The sequence below is a fragment of the Sinohyriopsis cumingii genome, chromosome 1, assembly GCF_028554795.1.
Source record: "Sinohyriopsis cumingii isolate HCF-2022 chromosome 1, ASM2855479v2, whole genome shotgun sequence".
NCBI lineage: Eukaryota > Metazoa > Mollusca > Bivalvia > Unionida > Unionidae > Sinohyriopsis > Sinohyriopsis cumingii.
Window position 1 is genome coordinate 52,361,076 of NC_142961.1, and position 27,332 is coordinate 52,388,407.

Here is a 27,332-nt window from a genome sequence, read left to right on the forward strand (position 1 = left end):
TAATAATATAAAACTACCAATATTTCTAAGATTTTCTTTTTTTCTATCTCTTGCACCATGATGAGTGCAACAGTTTATGGCACCATGCAGTCAATGTTTGCATCTGTATAGTTAGTGTGTTTGTCTCCTTGCCAACAGGTGCATGAAGTTGAGTGAATTAACAGTATCTGTTCATTTTAACCAGTGTCACAATCAGTTCATAAAGTGGTTAGTTTTTTCTTAGAAATTATTTGATGTATAAGCCCAATCTTTTTAATAAGTGTACCTAGATTTTTCAGCCATAATAAACAAAATGTTAGACTTTATACTCTCAGCATGTACAAATTTTACGATAAAATTGAAACATTTGTGACATGCTAACTCAGCTTTCTGACAGTTTAGTCAAAGTCTCAATTCTGTTTCTTTATGTACTGAAATGCAGATGATATGAAACGGTGTAAAGGGGGTGAGGTGTATTATTAAAGAATGTTTAAATTAATTATAGTACAGTATTTCATGATGGTTCAACATCTGTCTTTCAATCCCATTCATTAATGCCTAGAACATATAATGTTCCTTACCCAAGTATTCAGTAACCTGTCAGAATTTATACATTTCTGTGGTCTGAAAGATTGATCTGTTTAGACGTTTGTACTTTAATTACATGAGAGCAAAATAGGTCTTCTTTTCTTTTTGCATTTTCCCCTAAACATGATATTGTATATTCCAGGGATACAACAAGGCTGTTGACTGGTGGGCACTTGGAGTCCTGGTGTATGAAATGGCAGCTGGATATCCTCCATTCTTTGCTGACCAGCCCATCCAGATATATGAAAAGATTGTGTCTGGGAAGGTACGTTGTACTTGGATTTAGGGTGATCTTAATAAGGTGACTTTGAAGAAAGTGGTGAAATTGAAGTCCCCCAGCAATATTAGTAATTTACAATGTCATGCCCAGAACCTTTGGATTTCAGGTCTGGGCACAGATCCCAAAGTTTTATTAGCCAGCTAGTTAGAAATTGTGAATTTCTTCAGTTTCTGAAAGTACTTCTGGCAGATATGTTATGAAAGAATATTTTTGAATGTTGGCAGTCCAAGACATCCAGCTGGGAGTCCCAACCCATTAAATAGAAGCCCAACTAAAAAGCATAATAAATCTTCCAAACAGTATTATTTTGTATTTATAAGTGTAGTTTCTAATATGTGAGCAACAAATACATTATTTCAAGTGCCTAGTGTATATATATATATGTATAATAATAAAAAATATAAACTTCAATTATTTTGTAAATTTTCTTATGATAGTTCACAACATAGTCATAACACCAGGCATGAAGATCATTTAAATAACAGTAATAAAAAGAACCCAGAACAGTAATGAACAACATATTACTTCATTTTCTTTCTTTAATGGTCTTCATTTTTCAGTTTTCCATTGTCAAGATGTCTTGTATACATTATTGCTTGCTTAGATAAGTAGCACGAGTACTTCCACCAGCAAGTCTTGAGAGGAATTTAGTGGAATTCAGTCTTTCCCTAACTTCTCTCAAGACTTGATTAATTGATAGAACAAAGTGTCTTGTCCCAGAGGCTGTTCACATAATTAGTGTCAGGTGTTCAACTTTGTTCTTCTTCCATAGAAAACACAACTTTGCCTTATCTGAATCTAGTTTTCCATACTCTGCTAGGGTAGAGGCTGTGTTAAAGGGAAATTCCATTTCTTTTCTTTTTTAAAATTTCATTCTCATTTAGTTAAAATAGTCTTTCCTACTGAACAAACTCTCCCTTCATGGATTTACTGCACATACTATATACAGTGTTGCATGCAGGCTTTATGAGGTTCAAAACGGTCACGATACTCATTTAAATCCTGAATCTGTAAATGCCATTGACAAATACACTGGTTGAATTTCCAACCAGTGCCAGTTTGGATATTGTTTGCAATAACTAACTGCAGATTATCTTTTCTTTTCAGTAATTTTTTTATATGGACAATTATAAACCCAATATGGCTGAAACTTTTTCTCTCGTAGTTGTGTCATATTGGACATAAAAGTTGCCACAGTTTAACTTGAGTATCTTTGGAGAAATAATTACTTCCGACTTGGTAGCAGCCTTGTTTTATCCCTCCACATTCATGTGAGTTTTCCATTTTTGAATCTTCATTATTACCTTATTATTACTCATTTTATCCAAATAATAAAGATAACCTTTTCTGACAACTGCCTATAAAGTGATCACAGGATACATATGGATGTTTAAATGTAGAAACAGACAGCTCATCAGTTTGCATAAAAGTTTTACTTCAAACACACTACTGCATGTGGAGTTTCATCCCCTGTAAATTAATGAAAGAAAATTAAAGAATCATTGCTGTAATCTAATCAGTTCGGCTTCAGCTTCAGTACAGTACTGTATTTAGAGGGTTGCCTTGAAACTTGTTGCGCACATTCATCCCATGGTCTAGTTAGTCCTAGATGCAAATTTTGCAACTTTTACATCCAGTATATCTACCACAGCAACCAGCTTGAAAATCATATTGCTACTTCTCCTAAATGGATGGTCATATCAACATGGGGTTTTCACTAAAAGGCTTCTTATGATGTCTGATTGGTCCTATATGAAAATTATACTGATCCAACATCCAGTATAGCTGCAAAGACAGCCATTTTGAAAATCTTGTTATTGCTACTCCTTCTGCATGGATGGTCAATTCAAATTGGAGTTTTCACTCAAAGACTTATTATGATATCCAGTTGGTCTTAAATGAAAAGGGTGCTGATGTCCAATATGACCACCATTGCAGCCATCTTGAAAATCTGGTTATTGCTGTTCCACCTGAATGGAAAGTCCTATCTTGAAATTATTGTCTCTGTCTCTACTTCTCTCCAAATGGATGACTTTTATTAGCTTGGGGTTTTCACCACTAGATTCTTTAAGGTACCTGGTTGAGCCTAAATGAAAATGGTGTCAGTCATACATCCAATATGGTTGCCATGATGCCTGTCCTGAAGAGAACTATGTCACTACTCCCCCCAAAAACAAATCCCCCAAAACAACCCCATTATGATAGGTGTTTCATGTAGTCTAAATGAAGATGGTTTCAGTTACACATCCAAAATGGATATCATGGTGACTATCTTAAAATGTTGTTGAAACTACTACCTTTGAAGGGATGATCATTATGATGGGATTTTCACCTAAAGACTTCTAATGGTGCCTGTTTTGTCTTAAATGAAAATGGTGTCGTGCTAGAAACCAGAGCTATTAATTTGAAAAGTTTTTTTTATTGCTGAAGAATACAGAGATGGTTTCAACACTCTGCAGTTAAAAGGAAGAAACATTGTTATCTTGAATTCCTGCAAATCCATTTAACCCAGTAGAATTTCAGTCCCTTCAAGAGACTCGTTATTTCCTGATACTTCATAATCCCCTTCTTGGGTTTTCTTCATAATTCGGATGAGTCAATCTACATTCATTTTTGGACATTGGATGAAGTTCACAATCAAAGGGGTAGGTTGTTGATTGATAATACTCTCGCAGTTAATTGACCAACATTTTATAAACTTAAAATTACAAATTATTTTTATAAATTACTTAATATGACATAGGCATGTGCTCAGGGTGTCACATTTGGCTATACAGATGCCATTTTGTGCTAAAATTGGAGCTATATTTACAAACTTAAGTTGGTCCACATGTGACAACAAAATTTCTGTTTATATATAACATATATACATGAAACCTTCTTCTAAAATATTGTTTTGGTTGTTACATGGGTACCTTGTGAAAAAAGAAAATTTTAGTCCATTAGTGTTCATTGGTACCTTGCACATCTATGACTGTAAAGTATTAAGTATATCTAAACTGATGTTTCTGTTATAATGAATGTTTAAAAACATGTTAACATATACCATACAAGTCCACTGTAAAATGTATAAATATGGTGTACAGTGAAACAATGAAATAAACATTTAATTTTGTTCAATTGTAAATGGGCTGATATTCGTCAAAATGCAAACATGTCACCATATTTCTTCATCTGCAATGTCCTCAAAAACTACTAGAGCAATTGAGAACATGTTTTTCTCTTAGAAGACACTTTTCAAACCTATCAGACACATGAAAATTTCAAACTTATTCTTGTTTGCATTCCTTCTTAAGAGAAAGAAATTGAAGATGAACTGTGTTCTTAGCTTGCCTTTTATATTTCTTGCCATATGAGCCACACAATGCAGGTACAAAGTTTTTTTAAAAAATTAAATAAAGTGAAATTCAGATGTTGCTTGTCATTTGTATTTTTGTCTAATTGCATTTTGGGACATTCTGAATACTAGGACGAGTGTAGTTAAATACGAATGAGGTGCGTGAAGGAAGTCGACCCACAGCAACAACAGAAAGCAGCTTACGTTATCATTCATGCCAGCCATTACGCTTTTGGCATAATCATTACACTTTTTTCAGCGAATTATGTTTTATGTGAAAGGCTGCATATGGATTACACTTTTTTGCTGCATTAAAACAAATAAAAATATAGCAGTAAAAAGTCGTTTTTGTCATTGTATTAAAATCTATTACATGTAATTCCACTCTTATAAATTTGAGAATATTCTTAAAAAGATGATTGCTGTGTAAGAAGACTTCTCCTTTTTTGCGCTTTATAGCAAATGTATATGACCTCATTTCCAAGAAAACATAGGTTTCTTCAAAAGTTTACTTTGCCTAAATCTGCCTAACAGATTCATTTTGTTGTTAAGTTAGGTAGTGAATGAGTCTATATTTTATAGAAAATGGCACCAGATGCTAAGTGAAATGCTTTACGCTGTGGATGTTATGTGATGGAAAATGTCAGATCAGAAAAAGTGACAAATCAACACTGCTTTACAAACTTTAAAAGAAGAATATGCAAGTAATGTAATACAGATCCCTGAGCACCCGACCATGATCATTGCATAATTCCAGTTCACAATCATTCAGTGAAAGTTGTACATGTAGACTAGTTGAAGTAAATGCTGAATATAAATAATTTTTCAGTATATTCTGTGTTTGTATTCTTGTTCTGATCCATATGGATTTTGCTGTTTGTGACAAAAATTTCATTCATTTTGTAGACTATATTCTACATTACAGCCTTGTAATCCAGATGACAAAACTCTTCAGAGTATGACAAAATAATGTGAATCATAATACATAAAGCTATGAAAGAACTTGCATCAGCACTAAAAATGCAATATGTGTTAGAATTAGTATTCATTCGTTTCCCATTTGATGATCACTTCAGCACACAACTTTACAGTATGCTCTGCTGAAGACAAGATTTTGGTCTTCAATCTCAATCTCTCACATTCTCTCTCTCTCTCTCTCTCTCTCTCTCTCTCTCAATTTTTTTTTATAGAAATATATTTTAGGATCAATCAAAATCATAGGGAATATTTTTGTGTGGAATTATTAATGACATAAAGTAAGCTTTTCCCTCTAGCAGTACATATACAAAACTGCTTTCGTTTCTGATATTTTGAACATTTTAAATTACAAAACATAAGCATTAGGCTATTATTAATGCACAAAGTATATGCACTATATTTTTGTGGAAGCAGATCAAGAAATATATACGTTGACTTTCAGAAGTAATTCAGGCAAGATTTTGACAGCTATTCATGCTGAACATTTACATGAACGTTTTAAATGAAAATAGGTAATAAACGAAACCTAATGGAAATATACACATCATTTATAGATTGTTTCATAATGAAAATCGAGTTTTATAAGTCTTGTCATTGTTTTTTATGCACATTGCATGCAAATGCACAGGTTTTGATGTATATTGTTTGGCAATTTTTAGCCAACATATATATAAACTGTGAATGTAAGTACCACAACAGAGAAAAAACCAGAGGCTATTTAACTGTTATTTCCTTTATTAAATTGGTCTTGGATACAAATGAGATATATGTTTAAAGGAAGAGAGGCTTATTTTATCTATAAAAGTTACATCTAGGCTGAAATTGACTCCTAGAGTACCTACCCCTTTGTGCTAAGGTTTTGGTTTAGTTTTTTCATTTGCCTATATTTCCTAAATCTCCTGATGGATTGTCATATTTGTGTGTGTGCGTGTGCTTTGGACTTTTAACATAGCTTTAACAGTTTTTCAGTCATATCGCTTTGATGTCTGCAGTGTGACAGTTTATAGTGATGTCTAGCACTGGGGCATCATGCCGCAGACATGTAGCATGATGTCCCACCCAGTCAGTCTAACCACTAGGCCAGCAGAGCTAATACAATTCATTCTGCATTATACTTGCTGAACCTTCTGACATTTTGGGTGCGGAGTGACTCATTGTACACCAATGTTTTGATCATGAGCTTGACATGAGGCATTCTTGTTAGGTCAGTCACAGCTGTTTGCCTTGTCAAGTCCTTCCAAGACTTTTTTTTTGTATTGTTTTCTGCAGTAACTTTTGGTAGAGTAAAGGAAATATTGCTTAGGTTATTTTCTGTCTGATTCTTCTTGGACAGATGCATAATTTCATTTGGAAGCACAAACTGCATTATTATGGCTACAGAAATGTTATGTCCAAAATCTTAAACCTTGTGATAGACTGGTCCAGTGGCCTTGTGTTTAGAGCATCTGCCTTGGATGCGGTTAGGTCGTGGGTTTGATTCTCAGCCAAGTCATACCCAAGACTTAAAAATATGGTACTAACAGCTGCCTCACTTGGCACTCAGCATTAAGAGGTTAGTGTTAGGACTGGTCGGTCTGGTGTATGGATAATGTGACTGGGTGGGACATCATGCTACATGTCTGCAGTATGATGCCTCAGTGCTAGACACCACTATAAACTGTCACACTGCAGATATTGTAGCGATATGACTGAAATTTTTTTAATACTAAGTTAAAAATCCAAATCACACAAAATCACAAACCTTGTGATAGAACTTTATTACTGACCCATCCAGTATGCAGAAATAGTAAACACAAGATTTAGTACCAGTGTTCTAAAAGAAGCATTTTTGAATATTATTTTAATAGTAGTACATGGTCTTCTACATTTGCATTGCTTGCCTGTTTGATGCGATGTCCCCAGTCTAGGCTCAATATTCCCTCCAAGAAACAGTAATTAGAGGCCCAGAATTGAAAAGAATGTTATCCAAGTCTGATTCCTTAATCATAGCCTATATATGAAATATCGTTCTTCTTTTCCTTAGACAGCTATGTGAGTACATATATGCACCAGGATGCTCCAGAAATTTTTCCTTTGTTGCTGTCTTTAACAAGTATTTTGGCCAAACATATTCTTTTGCTGAAATTAAGTATTTTTCACTGTGCCCTACTTGATACTGGTGTCAGGGTAAGTATCACCTACCCTTTTCTGGCTCCCAGTTGTATTGTGCATGTAATTTTTCTGTTTCAGCATATTCATATGTTGGTAAAGTGTGGGCACAAGTATGTCCCTTGCGATATTCAATCTATCATGTACTAAATATACCTGCATGGTATGTTGTTCTTTTTGTTGCCTGTGAACAGATAAAGTGTGTGACTTTGCAGAAAGCAGCAGCACATATCACAAGAGAAAGGTCATTCTTCCTACTCTTCATCCCAGGATGGATGAATCCCTTAATTATCATGGTAGGATCACTTCTGGTTTTAAAGAAGTCTGCCCAGAGTGGAGCAGGAACCAGAAGCAATTCCCTGGTTCAGAGATTGCCTAAAGGCCTCTGGTCAGCTCATTCTGATGTCATCAGTGCCTGTTAGAGATAGATCCTTGGTTCCTTCCAAGGGTGGAAAAGTATTTGTGCCTGAAAGCTTGTTACACCTCCCTGAAAGGTATGAGTTTCTTCCTCTTGGAAAATTCTTGTTTGCCAGAATGATTTTTTTTGGTCAGATCTTCTCTGGTTTGATCTTTAAGCAGAGATGGACCTGCCAACCCTGACGATTTTGCTGTGAATTTCATGACTCTCGATAGTGATTCACGCTGCATGCAAAAAATCATGAATTCACGATCAACTAAAGTTGTGAATAAAATAAATTTTACCCCATTTAGTGTTAGTCAAAATAGCAGCAGTGGTCACTGGTACCCATAATGTTGGTGTGTTGCTAGTCGCGTTGTTAGTAGAAATATATCAAATTGTTACATTTTGCCCTGTAGCAAGCATTGTAAAGTATATAGTCTGAATTTGGAGCAGAAGTTTTACAAATAATCTTGAAGAAAGTCAGGCTCGAATTGATTTTTTTAAAAATGGCAGATGTACATACTCGTAGCAACTGTAATTTCTATTAAAACAAACACCCAATGAAGACAGCTTTTAAAGTGTAGGAATTTTTCAGATACTGAAAGATTAGCATTCATCATAATTTGCTTGAGTTCGCGCATTAGGAAGAACATTTCAAAATGGAGGTTACTGCCTCAGTCCAGAATACCATAAGGCCCTACAACTGGGCAGTCTCCATAGATTTGTAGAACATGTGCCTTCACATGCACCTCTTCATGCGTCACAGTAATGCTCTGGTTTTGTCTCTTTGACAAAATTTATCAATTTTGGGATCTTCTGTTTGGTCTTGCCTGTGCTCCAGAGTCTTTACCAGGGTGATGTGGTTAATAGGGGCCAAATTGAAGTCTTAAGGGATCTCCATCATCCATTATATGCATTGCACAGGCTAGAAGGCAATCCACTTCTGAAGTTTACAATGTAAAGTGGAGAATCTAATTTAGAAAGTGACGACTGAAAGGATACAGAAGCTACCATTCCATCTGATATGGGTGATCTAGTCACTCCAGGTCCCTGACTAGTTTCATTAGTATTGCAACTCGTAAGATGGAATTGATGTGGTTGATATATTTGTTCAACTAATCCAATTGAACAAAATGTTTCAACCACATCAGTTCCCTCTGATGAGTTACAGTAGTAACAAAACCAGTCACTGACCAGGGGTGACTAGATCCCCCCAGCAGATAGGTTTGCCTCCACATCCTTTAAGTCTTCACTTTCAATTTCAGTTAATATTTTATTGGAAGTGATACCAAACTGATAGATCCCAAAACCACAGAGAACCCGATGAATCTCTACAGAAGTGCATAAGCTTTAATATCTATCCTCCACAACTAATGATTAGACAGGATGTGAATACTATCCAAAAAAAAAGAAAGCTGGACATTACAGTGTCAAAACACTAACATGTGAAGCATTTGATACTAAGTGTCTATAAACTTTAACCTATCTGAACATGGTAAAAACTCTATTCTTTTTCAGATAATATAAATTTTCTAATTCGATACTAAGCTCTCTAGTAGCAATATTAATTGGAGAGATGGAGATTTTGATTGGATTTACCAATTACATACTCTACAGCTGTTAGGGATCAACATCTCTGTTTAAATGGGAGTCCAGGCTTTTTAAACTGAGAATCTAAATTAGTTTCTAAAGTAGGAAGTACGTTGATCCTAGCTGTCAGTCTTTAACTCCAGTAGCAGACTTTCTTCTTTGAGGAAATAGAATGTTCTGGATCAACCATTGAAGGCAATATGACAGATCTTTCTAACACTTTCAGGTTTTTAAGGGATTCTGCCATTGGTTCAGATCCACATCTTTTTCATAGGTATTTTGAGCTTCACAGACTGGTACCTCATTCATTATTGCCTAGTTAGAACCTTTTGTGGAACCTTTTGTGTGTTATGTGGCATTATGAAAACAATTTTATGAACCACTGAGTGAAGCTTCCTTTGAAAACTTTACCCTTAAGACAGTTTTCCTGCTTTTCTTAACTCATTTGGCCCAATCCCACCTAAACTTGTGATCTGTTTTCAGCATTCATTGACCAATCCTGCCTATGGTTGTGGTTTGTTTTCTTAATCAGTGGCTGATCCTTCCTACAATCATGGTGAATGGGTGGTATCAAAAAAGGTCTCTATTGGTTGCAGACTGGGTTTTTCCAAGAAACTGTTAATTTTAAACCAACCTGAAATGAGTTTACTTTTCTTTGTGTAAATTTCAACTATTTATAAGCTAAAGTTTTGAATTGAGAGCACTTTTACTACTTGCATTTCATTAAGGAAAAATAGGAAACAGTGGTAGAGTTCAAAGTGATATTAGAAGATTGTGAGAGCAAAAATGAAGAGTTTCTCAGGTTTGATTTAGAAAATATTGGGCAAGCAGAGCAATGATGTTTGGCAGTTGGATATTTGTACAAGATTTATATTTGGACATCAAAGTTTCTGAGACTGAACCATCAATCTAATGAAACACATAATTTTGTAGTTTATTAATAACTTATGAAAGACTTGGATAAGTAACACAAAAAAATACACGACTGTAGACAGATTTGTGTGGTACAATTGGGTAAAAATTTCATGGATTTTTCTTGGATATAAGAAGAGAAATTGAGTAAGAATGAATACACGTGTTTCAGGTTTACAAAATTTTTAATTAGTTAAAAACGGGGGCACAACCAGCTATAAACAGCTTAGTGATACTGGGCATAGCATCAGTGATGCTGATAATCGTGCTGGGTCTAAATTGAAGACATGGGGTTTGCTTTATACCTTGTCAATGGAAAAGTGTTGTTTACCATTCAATGGTAACTGTAATGGTTTTTCTTGTTTGCTAACCTTCTTTAATCCCTTTAGTAGTCCCTGTTCCTGCAGAGATTCACAGTATTAGTTGTATCTTCCACAAATGATCAAGATAGATTTCTTTGCCCATTTGTGATATTAAGACTTCATTTGACTTCATCAATAAATTTAAGGACAGATCTGAATCATCTGTTTTTCTTTCAAGAGTTCCTATAAGATTTCAGAATCCACCATTGCCAGTTCCACTGCCCTCTCTATCAAAAGAGCTTACCAGTCCCTCACTGAGCTGGATCTTTCTTGTATGAGGATTAAATCCCATGAGGCTAATGCTGCATCTTAGGCCTGTTTAAATCACTCCTGTTCTGATTACATCATGCAAGCTTCCTTCTGGTGATTGCACTGTACATTTTTATCCTTTTACCTTAAATCTTGGCCACACCAGAGCAAAGGCACATACTCGGTCGGTCCAACTGTTGTATGACCAAGTCATCTACTAGGCTTCAGTAGGAAAAGTTTTCTCTTTTTGGAGCCATCAGCCTCCCTCCAGATGACAAACTCTGTAAAGTAATAGTAGCTATTAAGTATTACAAAACTAACTTAGTTTTACTGACTTGGTCCCCAAACTACATATTTCTTAAACTATTTACAGTATTCATGATGTTCATAACATGTCGTTTGAGCACGTGAACAAGATTTTATTGCAATGCAGTGTTGCTTGGTTTTAATGTCACCATGAGATGTGCACTGTTTAACAAGACCTTATAATGCTAATAAATGCAAAAATGTATGCAATAAATTTGTACTGCAAACGTTTTGGTTTTGTGTATTTTAGGTACGATTCCCCTCCCACTTTAGCTCTGACTTGAAGGATCTATTGAGAAATCTGCTGCAAGTGGATCTGACAAAGAGATATGGCAACCTAAAGAATGGTGTCAATGATATCAAGAACCATAAATGGTTCTCCACCACAGACTGGATTGCTATCTACCAGAAGAAGGTTAGTTCACATTTTAGACACTTTTAAACTTTATATATTGTACATCAATTATACAGCATCTGACGATTTGAAACATGAACTTGGATGTGCTTAGTTGTTTGGCTACCTTATATGTGGAGGAGACTAGAAATAATGACTTGGAATGAGTGATGTTGCAAGATTTGCACACGTGACAGAACACTGAGGTCAACTTGTGTCACATTAGGAGATTTGCAAAATTTGGTAAGGAGTTTGACTTGAAACTGGGGGGATTGTCATCAGTCAGATTTTTAGCATTCAAATTGATGAAAATGACAGCTGTTGAACAAATTTCCTTTTTCTCTTTCAAAATACGCACATGATCTCATCACATCAGGCCTTTCATGCTGTCCTTATAAGTATGAACATTGTTAGCCTTTCATAGTAGATCATTACCAGGATAATAAAAAAAAAGTTATTGTTTCCTGCCTGTAGGCAGATTTTGGTTACTGACTGCATACCAGAAGTACATGAGAGTGGTACCTTTTGGATTGAATTTGGGAAGCTCTTTTTAAAATAAACTTTAATGGAGTGGCAGACTGCATATTCATGTCCTTCTGAACTTCATTTTGTCTGCTAAAATTCCTGTTTCTATCCATTATTTAATTTCATGTGATATTTTGGTTGTTTGAATTTGGGCATTTTAGCATTCAGAGATGCTTGCTTGCATATCTCTTCTAACTTTCAATACTGAAGCCAAACTGACCTGTTTATGCCACAAGCATTTAGTAAGGACTAATCCAACCATATTCCATTAAGGACTTTAATCCTTCCCAAATTACTTATTATTACACCTTATATAGGCCATCTTGACAAATTTTAAACATGTATGTTCTTCAAAATTTGTTAATGACTTGCATGTTTGGTAAGAAAGAAGCCTGTTGACCTGGAAAAGTCAAATGTTACGGTCACTAATTGCATGAAAAATCATTTCAACATAATATAACTTTCTAGATAGACCATGTACCTTGACCAGAGTTTATGGACATCTTGAACATTGTTCATCAAAGAAGCCTATTGATTTGGGAGTTAGAAATCATCTAGGCATAAAAAAACTTTCCAGTTTTGCACAAAAGGTGTTGATGAGGTGCTGATCTATTGTTCAGTATGGCTTTGTTACAGTAAACCTTTTAAATGACTTCTCAGAACAGATCAACTGACCTTGACAAAATTTCACTGAAAAGATTTTGGTGAAATTTGCAAAAATTAATATTTTCTGCCATCCAGTATAGCAGCCATTACGAAACAGAAATATAAACCATTAAGTGTCGGAAATTTTTATGGTAATCCAGATTTGTTGGTGAACACTTGCATTTCTTGAACAGAATGTCCTATCTGCATTGTGTGTTCACCAGCAGACTTCCATGGTTTCTGCTTGATATTAAATAAAAATCATGCTAATCTGATACTCAGTCCACAACAACAGCCATCTTGAAAATCTTGGCACTGCTCTGCTAAGATGGAAAGTCATAGAAGCATTTATTATTGAATAAAAGCAAAAGATTGCATATAGCAGAGCATAGGCGTCATTTTTCTTACGGTTCTCAATAGTTTTAGGATTTTTATTTTATTTTTGTGTTCAAGACTGTGAAAGTCATGTAATGTATAGCATAGAATGGTTTGCAGGTGAAATAGTATTCCAGGCAGCCCTTGTCTATTAATGGGAACTTGAAAATTCTTGCATATATGTTTCTACGGTTCATTTTTAGACATATATTGCAGGTGGAGGCACCATTCATACCAAAGTGCAAAGGACCTGGAGATGCCAGTAACTTTGATGACTATGAAGAGGAGCCACTCAGAATATCTTCAACAGAGAAATGTGCCAAAGAGTTTGCAGACTTTTAGAGATATTTTAAGTATAATTGTGTCATTAGTGGCATTGACAGACTGTGTAGCAAGTAATGGTGTCTGTTCTTTGATGAACAACAAGTTCTTGCAAAGTTGGAGGAGAATTGCAATGGAAAATGTTCTGATTCATTCATCAGTGACTCCTGGTCCAGTTTATAGGCAAGACCAGATTGTTTGCAGGTAGTATTGGTAGATAAATGTTCCGAAGAAATGTGTCATCCTCATCAATTTTGGTGCAATATGCAACAGGAGGCAATCACAAGCGCACAGAGGATACTGGATGTTAAGTACACAACAGCGGTTACTGCTTTTTTTTAAAAGAAAAAAACCCTACCCAAGATCTGTTGGCACTCTATCTTCTCAATAACCTGGCCACATTCATTTTACATTGACATCAAGTGCATGTATGTGTATATGGATTATAGTGGGAAAATCACTTTTTTTGTCAAGTGTGCTTTCCCTCTTAATTTTGATTGTCTTCATTCTTCCAGAGAGAAAAGTTTTATTATATCTTGAAAGGTTTAAATGGTAGATGTGATCAGTAGTAACATGACAAAGGAACAAAATATATATTTACTGTTGTCATTTTAGACTAGTCACAGCCATGTTCTCTTTAGCATTTTGTTTTATTGTTTTTGCAGTTCTTTTAAATTATAGTGGAAAGTAGCAGTTGTAAATGTTTAACAATCTTTTGTTTTACTAAGCATCAGATACTTTTAAAGACATGATAAGCAGTTTGTTATTTGCATTAATTTTACCCAAGTAATCAATAAGGTTTTTAGTTTTATACTGTAGCTCAAGAATGATGTTGCCACACACAAAGACCTTAATTTTTTAGTCTTAAAGTCTATGCATATTCCATTGAAGTTATGGCCTTGATCTTGCATTTTAACTGTATTCGCTTTTATTTGCTGAATGGTAAATTTTGCATACATGCAAATATAACTGTCAGAGAAATGAACAATAACATATTATCACCAGGAGGTCTTGATCTGCTGATGGTGAGAGCACATATCTGGCTTATGCTGCAAGTATTAGTACTCATTGTTATGGAGTACAAATGTCCAACTTAGTAGATATAAGGCTTTATACACAAAACCCAATGTCCATGAGATTTCCTGTAATCTTGATGGGTGTTCAGGTCTGATAAAAGGTTTTTAATATTGTGTACAAAGTTTCATCTTTCTGTATGAGTTTAACATTTAATTGGCTCTTGCCAGACATAACTGTCAGTTGTAGGTTCAGGATTTGCTGTTGTTTAAGTTTTAATGATATCTGCCATACTTCTGTAGTTATCTCTCAAACTAATTATCTTTTAAAAATGATTTTATGTTTCAGAAAAAAAAACTTTTTATTTTAACCTAAAAACAGCATTTTACTCCAGTTTTATTTTCAATTGAATCAGGTCCTGAAACAGGTGTTAAAGAATGAAAAAACTTGTTGCTAATATTATTTATCTTTTTAATTGGGCTAAATATTTTATTCATAATATGTTGTACTTGCTGACACATAGCCAACTCAATATAGTTAAAAAGCATATTCTGTGAGAGACTGATCTAATGATTATTGTACAAGCCTTGGGGTCAGTTGTCAGGTTTTGGCAAGTCCCTGAGATGAGCTTTCACACCTTTTATGTCATAAGATTTGTGACCATAGAGTCTTTTAACAGTTGGTAAACATAAAGTCCAAACAGTTGTATGGGATAATTATTGGAATCTTGTATCCAATGCCCTGCATGTCAAGTTATGGTAGGGTCATTTGAGTTAATGCCCTGCAAATATGGCCATTGTAGGATCTCTCTCTCTCTCTCTCTCTCTTTTTCTTCCTCTCTATTTAAAATTTCTAATGTGATTTATTTGAGAAGCTAGCACTGTTAGATATTGATGTTAATCTATCCCTCTAAACAAAGATCAAGTCTTATTATGAATCTTTGCTCCCAAGAGTTTCATTTTAAGGATTGCATAGCAAGTTCTTGTTATTCTAAGATCAGCCTATGTGATTTGGTATGTGTGAGTTCAGCCTTGAAACAATTATGCTTCTTTAGTGTTGGAAAATTTAAAAATTTATAAACCTTCTATGGTGCTATTCTTAGCAACCACCAAAAGAGCAGTACATCAGCATGATTTAGTTAATTCATGAGTGTTTTGAAGTGAGATCAAACTTAACCAGGTATATAGACTGTTGATGATCATTTTCGATTATTATGGTTTACACTTGCAATTTAATGGGTAACATTAGGAGTTGGCATTATTTGCCTGGTGCTAGAGTTAAAATTGTAGGATTGCTCATTTATGTTGAAATTCTTCACTTATTTTTATCCACTTCTTCAGTCCTATCAAAGATAGGTTGTTCTGTTTGAAGAATGTTTTTAATATAGCATTTTATTCAAGAGACTTGTACTTTAATATATCTATACATTTTTATTGCTGCTGTACAAGAAAATTTATATTAAGCACTTGTACACTGTGGTCACCTGGATATAAAAATAACTTTTAAGAATTTAATGATTTTGAACTAGTATGGCAAAATATATGGTATAACCCTGTGTCCATTGTGTGTCATTTGTGGTGTGTTTTGCATCCGTCAATATTGTTACCACTATATAGTCCATATTTCTGATATAATTTCAATAAAATTTGGAATATAGGTTTATATCAACAAAATCTGGGATGAATTCAGTCATGAGGAAGTTCCCTGTATATTGAGGTGATATTATATCTGATTGGCTAATCTTGTTTCCACTCTGTAGGCCATATTTCTGATCGGATTTTTATCAGACATGGTGTATATATGCTTATACCATTAAAACATGACGTGTTCAATAACAAGCAAGATTCACACATACTAATGAGGTTATCTTGCATCTGATTAGCTGAGCTTTTTACAATACAAGACTGTATTAATGGTCGTATTTTGATCATACATTGAATAAATGCTTATATCATTGAGATCTATGATGAATTTGATAATGAGCACGATCCTTGCATAGTGATGGTATGATTTTTGTATCTGATCGTCTTCGTCTGAGTTTGTTTACTCTGTGAAAGCTCTTATTTCTGATCTGATTTTGATAAAGCATGAAATGTGGCTTATATCATCAAGATCTTGAATTGGTTTAATAATGAGCAAGATCTACATATAATAATGGGTAATCTTGCATCTGATTTGATGAATTTCTTTTACTTTGGAGGCCAGATATCTGATGCAAATTTGTTCAGACTTGGAATATGTGCTTATAGATCTCGGACAAGCTCAGTAATGAGTGAGATCCATGTATACAAAAGAGGTGATCATGCATCTGATTCACTGAGCTTGTTACCACTCTGGAGGCCCGATTTGATCAAGCTTGTAATATATATTTATATCAAGATCTTGGACACGTTTGATAATGAACAAGATACGTGCATAATTAATGAGATGCATCCATTTGATCTTATGTGAGGTAATGGATTGTGCGGCCTACAGAATCACGTGGCATGACCTGTTTATCTATGAAAAACATTCAGTATTTGGCAACAATATCTTATACAAATTTGATAATGAGCAAGATATATGGGATTATTAATGAGGTGATCTTGCATCCAGTTGACTTTATGCAAGGTAATGGATTGCTATGCCTGCAGAATCACATGACATGACCTGTTTACCTCGGAAAAACATTAAGTATTCTGCAACAAATTTGTTTCAATTTCAGTGATTGGTTAATTAAAATTGATTCTTACTCATCTTGAAAATGTAAAATTACCAAGTTGCATAAATTAAACTGCAGTAGGCAATATTTGTATTTGTATTTCAAGTTTGTATGGTAATAATAAGCTGGGGTTTTTTTTCTTTCTTTAGTAAATCATTAAAGTCAAATTTAAAGCAGCCTACGAACATATTCATGGAAAAGGAAATTCATTTCACAAGATATTATTGACTTAGTTTAGTAATTTCTTGATAAATTATAACTCATTCTTTTTTTTAAAGGTTTAAATGAATTAAATATATATAACAGAAGTGTAAATAGTTGTTGTTTAGAAGTATACTGTCATACATAATATTTTTGAAGTTCAACTATGTTAATGAGATGGAATTTTGATCAGTTATGTGTGTTGATGTAAACATGTAAATACATGCTTAATATATCGGAAGATAAACATCTGAAACCTTTTTCTTGATATTTCTTAATGAATAATTACTATTTCATCTCCCACCCCTCCTTCAGATCAGTGACTTAAAGAGTCAATCATGTTTCTAAAGACTGAGATGAGGATGCATGAAATTTTGGGCAAACCAATATTAAAATGTAAATTTTTATATCTAAAATTATGCAATTTTGGGTTCAGAACTTCCTATAGAAAAAAATAAAAAGCACACAAAGCCCAGTGGTGACGTTAGGTCAATTGGCACATTTTATTGTCACTATGGAAGGCACATTTTTAACAAAAATCCAATTTAGATCAAACTTCAAATATAGGATTATATTCTCAAGATCTACGATGAATTAAATAATCAGTGAGATTGATGTATGTTACTGATAAAATTGTGCATCTGATTGGTTGAACTTGTTACCTTGTTTGGAGCCATGATTGTGATCTTATTTTGCTCAGAATTGGAAGGTGGGCTTATGTGATCAAGATCTTGTATTGTTTTGAAAGTCAGCAAAATACACATTAATCATTTTAATGAGGTAATTTTGCGTCAGATTGCCTTGGCTGCTTAACTCTCTTGAAGCGATATTTTTTATCTGATTTTGATCAGACTTGTATATTTTATGATCTTATGTTTGCAGGAGTTTAATAATGTGGAGGATTCATGCATATTAAATAGATGATCTTGCATTTGATTAACTTGACTTGTTACCACATGTGAAACTCAATTTCTGATCCAGGTTTGTTCAGACTTGATTAATAATCTTAAATCATAAAGATCTTGAATGAGCATCCATGCATATTTTGGGGTGAGATGTTGTATCTCATTGGTTGAGCTTGTCAACACTTGAGCATTTTAGTCTGGTCATAAGATTGTATCAAACATTGATAAATAAGTTGGTATCATCAAGATATAAAATATTTTTTATTATGAGCAAGATTTGCACATTGTGAGCTGATCTTGCTCTTGATTAACTGAACTTTCTACCACTTGGGACTGTACATCAAAGAATAAAAATTGGTTCTAAGTGAAAATGGTGCTGATTTGAAAATCTTCTTTTACCACTTCTTCTGGATGGATGATCATATTAACATTGGGGTTTTCACCAGAGGACTTCTTATGGTGTCTAATTGGTCTGAAATGATAAAGGAGCAATGGTAGCTTGGTGGTTAGTGTGTCGGACATGTGATCAGGTTGCTGCTGGTTTGAATCCTACCATCAGTGCCTTGGCACTTGTTGACCTACCTTTGTTGTTTTGCCATAAAACACCAAACCATAACATAAACAAGATAGTGCTGATCTGATGTCCAGTATAGCTTCCTTTGGTGGTCACCTTGAAAGTCTTGTTATTGCTCTAGAATATTATGATTCCAACCCTTCGCACTTAAAAAGAACACTCTTCACTCTGGCATCTGGAAATTCCTTTTGGCTATTAAAGTGTCAGTCTCTTTGAGAGATTCTTGTTTGATAAGGCATTTGTTTTGAAAAGGTAGGACAGAGAAATAGTTTTATCCAATTTATTTTCAGGTTCTATTAACCCTTGAAATTTCATCTTGCTTCAAGGTGTACAACTCAAAATTATGATCCATGAATGGTTATCATACATGCCAACCATTGTGCTTTGTTTTTACTAAATTGCATCTTATGCATAAATATATTCGAATTATGCGTTTTTGATATATCCCCCTCCTCAAAAAAATGTATTTGTTTTCTCATTTTTATTAACATCCCATTAATCCCACAGACAGAAAAGACAACTACTATCTATGACATAAGAGTACGTTTGTCCGTAGACTTACCTGCATTTTCCTAACAGTATTATGTTCTATTTATATCAGCTGCCCTATTTCCAAGAAACTGGCTAGTTCTACTTTCAAACTTTTAACCTTGGTTTCTGTTTATAGCAGCCATATGGCTTAGTTAGGAGAGAACAGACTGGTTTTCTAACTTGTAATCTTTGCTTGCAGATTCTTTGTTCTAATTTACATCTGGTACAGAACCAGTCTAGGTATTTGGCACTAAAAGTCAAGTTGGATTTATTCTAGTCGATGTGTGTGTTAGAGCAAAAATGTTTTTCAAATAATTTTACAGATGGATTAGAAAAGACGAAAAATCTATTCAAGGATGAATACATGAATTACGTATTACAGTTTTCCATTCTAAAGCAGCTTCACGCCCCTTGCAGGCTGTGTGGAAAGGATTTTAATATTGGTTATGGTGGTTAAACAAAGAAACCTTGAATTAGCTCATTTTAGTAACTACAATACTAAGGAAACTTCTTTTTTTTACAGCAGAACTAAATTGTGGACGCAAATTTTATAAATAAAGAGGCGTTACGTACTGAGTTCTTAATAGAACACGGACTACCCCTAGCGGTAGAAGACTACATTGGTCCTTTGTTCAAAGGTATATTTCCTGATTCCAAAGTTGGAGAAAATATGCATGTGCAAGAACAAAATCATCTAATATTGTTAGGTGTTTAGCAGAAGATACTTCACTTAAAATTGCAGAAGCCATGAAAATTGGCCATTTAGTATTGGAACAGACAGGAGTAGTGATTAGGACAAAAGTTGTATCCAGTCAGTCTATGTAAGAGACTTTGACAATGAAAAAGGCAAAGACAGAGTGCTCTTCCTTCATTACCAGAATTAACAGTAGATTCCACTGGAGAAAACAATTTTTTATTTGCTTGATACTGCTTTGAATAAATATAAGTTGGCAGAACTGTATGGGGTTTTCAGCTGATGCTGCACCAGTGATGACTGGAATTCATAAAGGAGTTGCATTTTATATTTTGAGAAATGTTTCCATCATTGTTCATATCAGGTTGTCTCTGTCCTATGATGCACCATGCTGCAGGAAAGGCTGCTGATAAATTAGAAGGAGAACTCCTGAAGTATCAAGTTGGCACTGTACCTGACAATGTACTTCATGCGGACAGAGTTGATTTTTTTTCCATCTTATTTCCCAGCTAAATGACCCAATAACTGGAAGATATAAATTTCCTCTTCTTTGTCAGGTTATGAAAGGTATATTGGTTCTTTACCATTCTAATGCTGACTGTGAGAGATTGTTCAGCATTAAGAAGAGTAAAACAGTTCAGATCCAGGCTCTGTTGTTGTTGTGTTTAACACCATTTTTTAGCACAAGATAGGCTATACATGGCGGCCAGTATTAATGGTGGAGGAAGAACCCGGGAAAACCCCAGAAAGAACCACCAACCCACAAGAAGCTACTGGCAAAGCTTTCTCACATACCAACATAGGCTGAACCCGCAACTTGAACCCATGCAGACAGAGGTGAGATGGCAGTGATCCGTAGCGGTGAGCGCTTTAGACCATTCAGCCACTCAGGGCCCCTCCAGGCTCTGTAACCCAGTACTTAGTGCTCTACTGGTGTGCAAAACATTTATAGTCTCAACTGGTACAAAGTGTTTTGAAATGCAATATGAGAGTCTGTTGCTTTTTAAAGCTCAAAGTGTTATATATGAAAACTTGAAGCAGTAGTTGATGTTAAAAGTCTAGAGGGATTTTAAAAAATCATTTTGTACATATGCTCATTGAATTTTTATCATGTTATATATGGATTACTCTTTTTTTCTGCTCGGATTACTCTTTTTGTCCACTTGGATTACACTTTTTCCTCACCAGGGGTTGGCATGTAAGGGTTATCTTGCTGTGTATGTCGGTTCTATTAAATTTATTTCATAGACCTGTATATTTGCTTGAGGTATGCAGTATGGCTTAAGCTTTCTTCAGATACCTCAAATTAGTCAAAAAAGGATGGTATAACAGTTTAAAAAACTAGCTACCATTTGTTCTTATTACAAGTCCATGGGTTTTCACAAAGGTCTTAGACTTAATGGTTTTCTTTCTTTGGATACTATCTTTAGTTTTCAGCAGGGGCCTATCATGAAAGTGTTCCAGAGATGCTGCTAGTGTGTGTGATTATTGTGTAAAATTTACACTTGGATAGAAGTGATGTGCAAGAGCTTCTGCAAGTTTGGTTAAAGTTGCACATATGACAATGTTCTCTGCACAGTATAGAAGTTTTATTTAACTGTTCCCCCTTAATGTGCTTGTCACGACATAAGTCATGTCGGTAGAGGTATCTTGGTGCTTGTCACGACATCTTTTTCTCAGTTTGGCAACTGTTTGCACATCTGGGTTCTTCAGCTTGATATGACTGGATGTTAAACTAAATTTGATCTTGCATCAAGGGAGTTGTACAGATGCATGTTTAATGTGGGCTACCTAGAAAACCTAAATTGTCTGATTCCTAATGGGGTTCATCATCAGATGCTTATTTTGTTTTGGCAAATACTGGCTGATCAGAAATTGTTACTGGAAATATCAGTGTGTGATTTTAAAATAGAAAATGATGTTGAATACAAGTTGAGTGTACATGTTGCATGTACAAAAATAGCATACTGGCCAAACAGCAACTCGCCACCCCATTTCCAGCGGTATTTAGAAATTAAATGGAGATAAACCAGAATACCAAGCCTAAGTCAAATACAATTTAAAAGTAGACTGTAATTTACATTTCTTTGCTTAAACAATTTTACCTCTACAGGATCTTTTGCTACAAAACTACACAGCCATAAAAGTGTCAACATAAACTAATAAATGAGAATCAGCAAGTGAAAATAATAAGTAAAGACATTTATTTGATCAAAACTACTTCTGTCTGAACAAGCAGTCTATGGCTTTGATGGACTTAAAGCCCTAATACAGCATTATGGAACAGGTGAGAAATCTGGCATCTTACAGCACTTATTCAAGAAAGTGACACTTTGGCAGAGCTTATGTTAGTGAAACTTCTTATTTTGGAGAAAAGTATACAAAATAATAATACCTGTGAGCTGTGGAAATTTTTACACAACAAGCTTAAAGAACAGTTTTAGAACTAGTTTAGGCTGGCTAACAACTATGTATGTATCCTTTTAGACAGCAGACTGTGAAAGTGGTGTTCTCAACACAGAGTAATATTTATACATAGATAAGGAACAGATTAATCTCATCAAAAATCAACAAATTAATGATTATACACCCAGAACATCTTTTAAAGATTTTGATTTCATTGGAGCTCTAAGAGAGTGATGTAGGAAGAGAGATGGATATTTAAATCTTAGGTAAATATGAACTACGGCTGTTTTCTCCTTCCCCTCCCCTTTTTTTAATACTACCTCTTTATTTTGGTGTTGAAAATGGAGCTCCCCACTTTAGATAAAAATCCTGGCAGCATTTCTGATGTTCTTTAAAATACTGCAGTTTTACTCTGTGACATGAATAATTTCATTTTTGTTTTCCATTATTTGAAGTTTTGATCATCGTGGAGATATTAACCAAGTTATCTTTCCATGCCATCAGTTTTGAGCTGGAATGTGTTACTCATTTGAATTTGATAAGTCTTCCCTGGAAATAAATTCATGGAATTGACAAATGGGCGAGGCTGTTCTATCAAAGAGATTTTGCCACAACTGAACATGGCAGCTAACCTATTGCATTAAAATTTACTGTAACCCACATTTCATGCTTTACTGACTTGGGTTCATCTTGAGCACTGTGCATACCAGAATCATCAAACTTGGTGATTGTATGCATTCCAGGTAGTACCACACCCTTGAAACTAAAGAAGATCAATGTGACCTACATTTAAAATTATATTGGCATATGTTTGATTTTGCATTTAGATCACGACCTCATTATCATATTAGCAATCCATCCCACTACATATTTTAAAAACAAAAAACATCAAGGATATAAAAAAAATTAACAAAATTTATTCATTTCATTCACTGATTTTTAAATTCTAACCTGATCATCTCCAAGGGGTCCCTAACACTGTCAAATTATTGGCGTTTCAATGCATATGGCAGCTGCCGATGTAAAGACACAAACAGACTGCTCGCTGTCCATTTCTGGTTTCTAGAATAGTCCATTTCCATAAAAACTGTTGTGTTTCTCCAATATATGTAATGTCTGCTTTAATATTTCTAAAACAAAACTGAACAAAGAAATGGGAGGAAGTCTTGTATACATATGTTCAAAGACATATATATCCAAAATTTATGGAATTATTGAGATTTTCAACAAAGTGAACTACATCACATCTGTTGCTTGAACAAATAGACTGGCCCGAGCAGATATAGTGACCATGTTGCTAAAGAAATTCCCTTTTGATTTGAAATGCCAACAAACTGACGGTTTTTGGGACTCCTGGTGTTGATCAGTTTAGAACTTGTAAATGATTTGACCAAGTTTTATGCATTTGTTTACATCCTTGATGCCATGTATTTAAAATTGGTTGGAGGGGGTACAAACAAACTGGATGGTTTGAGAAACTATGGTACTTCTGTATAATGCTGTTGTACCTTGAACCAAAATGTGATGATGCATCATGATTACTACAACTTTGTCTTAATCATTCCATTTATTGTTCATGATTGTATTGCATCTCTCTTAGTACTGCATCAGTATCAGCAATGGTCACTGTGACCTATTTTTCACATTACTCCTTAGAGTTTGCTTTTAAATTTAGCTCATGGCTACATCTTTATTTGACATACTACTGTATGTACATACAGTCCTCAAGCACTACTCCCTTTTCAGTAAGATGGCTTTATAACCCATATTGTATGAATCACTGACTTGGGTTCAGTTTTGTTCATTTCTTGGGCAATGCTGATACAGAATTGTGAAATTTGTGATGATGTGCATCTCTGTTACTACCACACCTTTGCAAAATAATGATCTGCTTATGAAATATATTTCATCTTTTGCTGGCTTATTGAGCAAATTTTTGCACTTAACTCGTGACCACACAAATTTCTTGGCATGTTATATGCATACTAAAATCATGACACTCAATGATGCATCTTGATATGTTTTACTTTTTTGACAACAGAGCTATCTTTGACAGATATATCGAACTTCAGTGGGTTTTTGTTTAAATTTGGTGTTAAAAGTTAATTTATTGGGTGCCATTTATGTTCCTGTCATGAAACTTGAGAAGTGGATGCATTTCTGTTACTACTACACTCTTAAATGGTCATTGTGACCTACATTTTATGATATGGGTTAAGTATTTGTTTATGACCACGTTGATTCATCCATGCTAGACATATGTATGTCCTAACCTAATCAGAACATTCTTTCCATCCAGTGCAGTTGGAAGAAAGAATAAATATGTTTATTCTATTGTAAACTTTCAATGTTAAATAAATATTGCATGTTATGATGTTACCCGTAGCAGGTTAACTGTATATTGTCAATAGAATGAATATAGGAATTAGATCAGTGGACATGCTGCATGCTTTCATCTGAGGCCTTATCTGTTCATAGAATAATTGATGCATGAAGTATTACTGTGCTGGTTGTCAATCCAAGGTTACTTGAAGTGTCTGACATTCACCCAGTAAAACGATTTCAGCTTCTAGGAGTAGACAATGATAATAACTTCTAAATTAATCAAAAAAAGAACATTATCGTTTTGTGTCATTTATGCCCTTTCAAATTAGATAGGTAGCTCAGTGCATGGGTGGTTGGATAGGGATAGGGAGATGATTTCACTTATACGTCAGCACAATACTGGCCATATAGTACTAATCAAAAGTTGTTGATATTTGATGAAACAGAGGCATAGTTGGTTTGCTACATGTATAAGATCTGTGCAAGTCTGTCTTTTCAGATAATGTTTTTTAAAATTTTTAGAATTAATAATAGTTGGCAGATTGTATGGAACCAAAATATAGTATATCCTTGACCTGCCTTTGTTCATTAATTTCAATTTGCATTATATTTTCAGAAGTTATCACTTTTGAAGGTATTCAGCAATATCTACTTACTTTATTCATCTTTAAAAATATTTGACATCCTTCAAAATCATTTGCTACTAGATTTTACCTAATTGCAGAGGTTTTGTTTTGTGCCACTGACATAAATGTTAGCAGATGCAAAATTGAATTATGTTAATTAGGTCAGTGTACTATTTATGGCAAGGTGTAGACATTATATAAATATGTATGTATAGTGATGATTATAAAAAATATTAAGATTGAAGATGTTGCATTTTGTAAAGTCTTTTTCAGGCAATTTCAAATTAATATTAAAAATTACTTGACACAATGACTTTTTTCATCTTTAAGATTCTCCTGTGAAGAATTCCTTACTATTTAGTTTTCCAATGAATTTATTGTATTCTAACATGATATAAGAAACATACATGATAGTAAGAAATACTTACACAGTTGTTTCTGTCTCAGAAATCGCTGACTTTGGTTTCTAATTAATCAAGATGTAAGCAATGCCAATGTGTGAACATTGGGCCTGGTTTGAACAGGTAACACACACTTAAGTGCTACATACTCCTAGGCAGATATGGCATTGGGTAAATTCTCATTTGCATTCTTTGATACAATTTCTATGAATAAAATTGAGGAACCTATTTACCGTTAAATCTAATTTCCTCAAATATTTCCTACTCATCACTTGCTGTCGTGAAACAAGCATAGGAGATTGTGAGAAACATGGTGCATGAATCAATGTCCGGAATGAAGTAAGGAAGGTCAATGATAGCAAACACCACCATCTATTTGCTTTTGTCAGGTGGTGGCCATGTTGAAACATACCATGAGGTCAAACAGATATTGGAAAAGCTTGGGTCTGTGGCAAAAATGACTGAAGACACAATGGCCTATGTTTATGCAAAATAACATTAATTTCACAATGTGCACAATTGTTGTCATTATTTGGCTGATAGACCAGACTACTTTTGTTTCACTCTTCTGAACTGATCTCTGCACTTATTAAAGAATGAGAAGCTCCCATTGACAATGGAATCAATTTCTGTTAGAAACATTGTTTAATTTTGCATGTGGTTTTCAAAAAGTATTACTGATTCACCTGGTCTATATTGTGATGGTTTCAGAATTTAATTGTAGCCAGTGGCAATAAACACTGTACACTGTAATTGCATAAATTTTATTTCTTAAGTTTGACCTTGCTAATATTTGGGTAATCATTGAAAAAAAAAAAAAAAATTGTATTAATGAGTTTCCAGAATTGTGACCACTGTTTAATAGCACTTGTGATCATGTGCTGTTTATTTTTATTTTTTTTTTCTTCATATAGATCAAGGTACTTTTCTTCATTTCATTTTGAAATTATAGGCTTATCTACTAACTGCTTGTGCTCCATGGCTTTGAGCTTATACTTTCTTGGTGTAAGGCGTCAAAAAAGGAAAGTTAGTTGACTAAAATTGTCTTGGTATGATTTATTTTCTCCAAACAAGACCTTAAATCTGATTAGTTTCTTTTATTTAATGAGCTTATTGCTGTGTTTTTTCTTAATGTGAGTGTTTTCTTTATTGATGCATTGGGCACATAATTAGTTGTTAAATATTAATCTTCTTCACATAGTATATAGGCATGTTGCAGACTGAAAGATTTTTATGCTTATTTGTATTTGTACACTATGAATTCTTTAATGCTAGATTTTTTTCCATTAAATCAGCTATTTTAAATCTGTTAAACTTTAGATCTGAATAAAGTAAAAAGTTAAGTGCATTGATTTTGTTTTACTTTTTCACTTTCATTTTGTAAAAATGGCAGTGATACCACATTTTATGGCCCCAAATCAGGATGCAAGAGTCCTAAACTAATTGTTACATGTTTAGGTTTGAATAAACAGTAACACAAGAAAGAGTGTAAACAACAAGCTTTGAAGAATATAACAAATTATTTCCCTGGAAAAATACTGTAAAAATGAAAAAATATGAGAACG

The 27,332-nt window shown here is 34.3% G+C and overlaps 1 protein-coding gene across 8 annotated transcripts in view; it reads left to right on the plus strand.

Annotated features, from left to right (window-relative positions):
- Window positions 1-27,115, plus strand: part of LOC149806869 (cAMP-dependent protein kinase catalytic subunit beta) — a 489,283-nt gene extending 462,168 nt beyond the window's left edge. For all 8 annotated transcript variants that reach the window (XM_089958918.1, XM_089958928.1, XM_089958958.1 and 5 more), the window contains 3 exons: window positions 710-832; window positions 11,380-11,544; window positions 13,285-27,115. In XM_089958918.1, the coding sequence (XP_089815044.1) occupies window positions 710-832; window positions 11,380-11,544; window positions 13,285-13,410 (414 nt within the window). In that variant the 3' untranslated portion in view covers window positions 13,411-27,115. The remainder of the gene's footprint in view (window positions 1-709; window positions 833-11,379; window positions 11,545-13,284) is intronic.
- The last annotated feature ends 217 nt before the right edge of the window (window positions 27,116-27,332 follow it).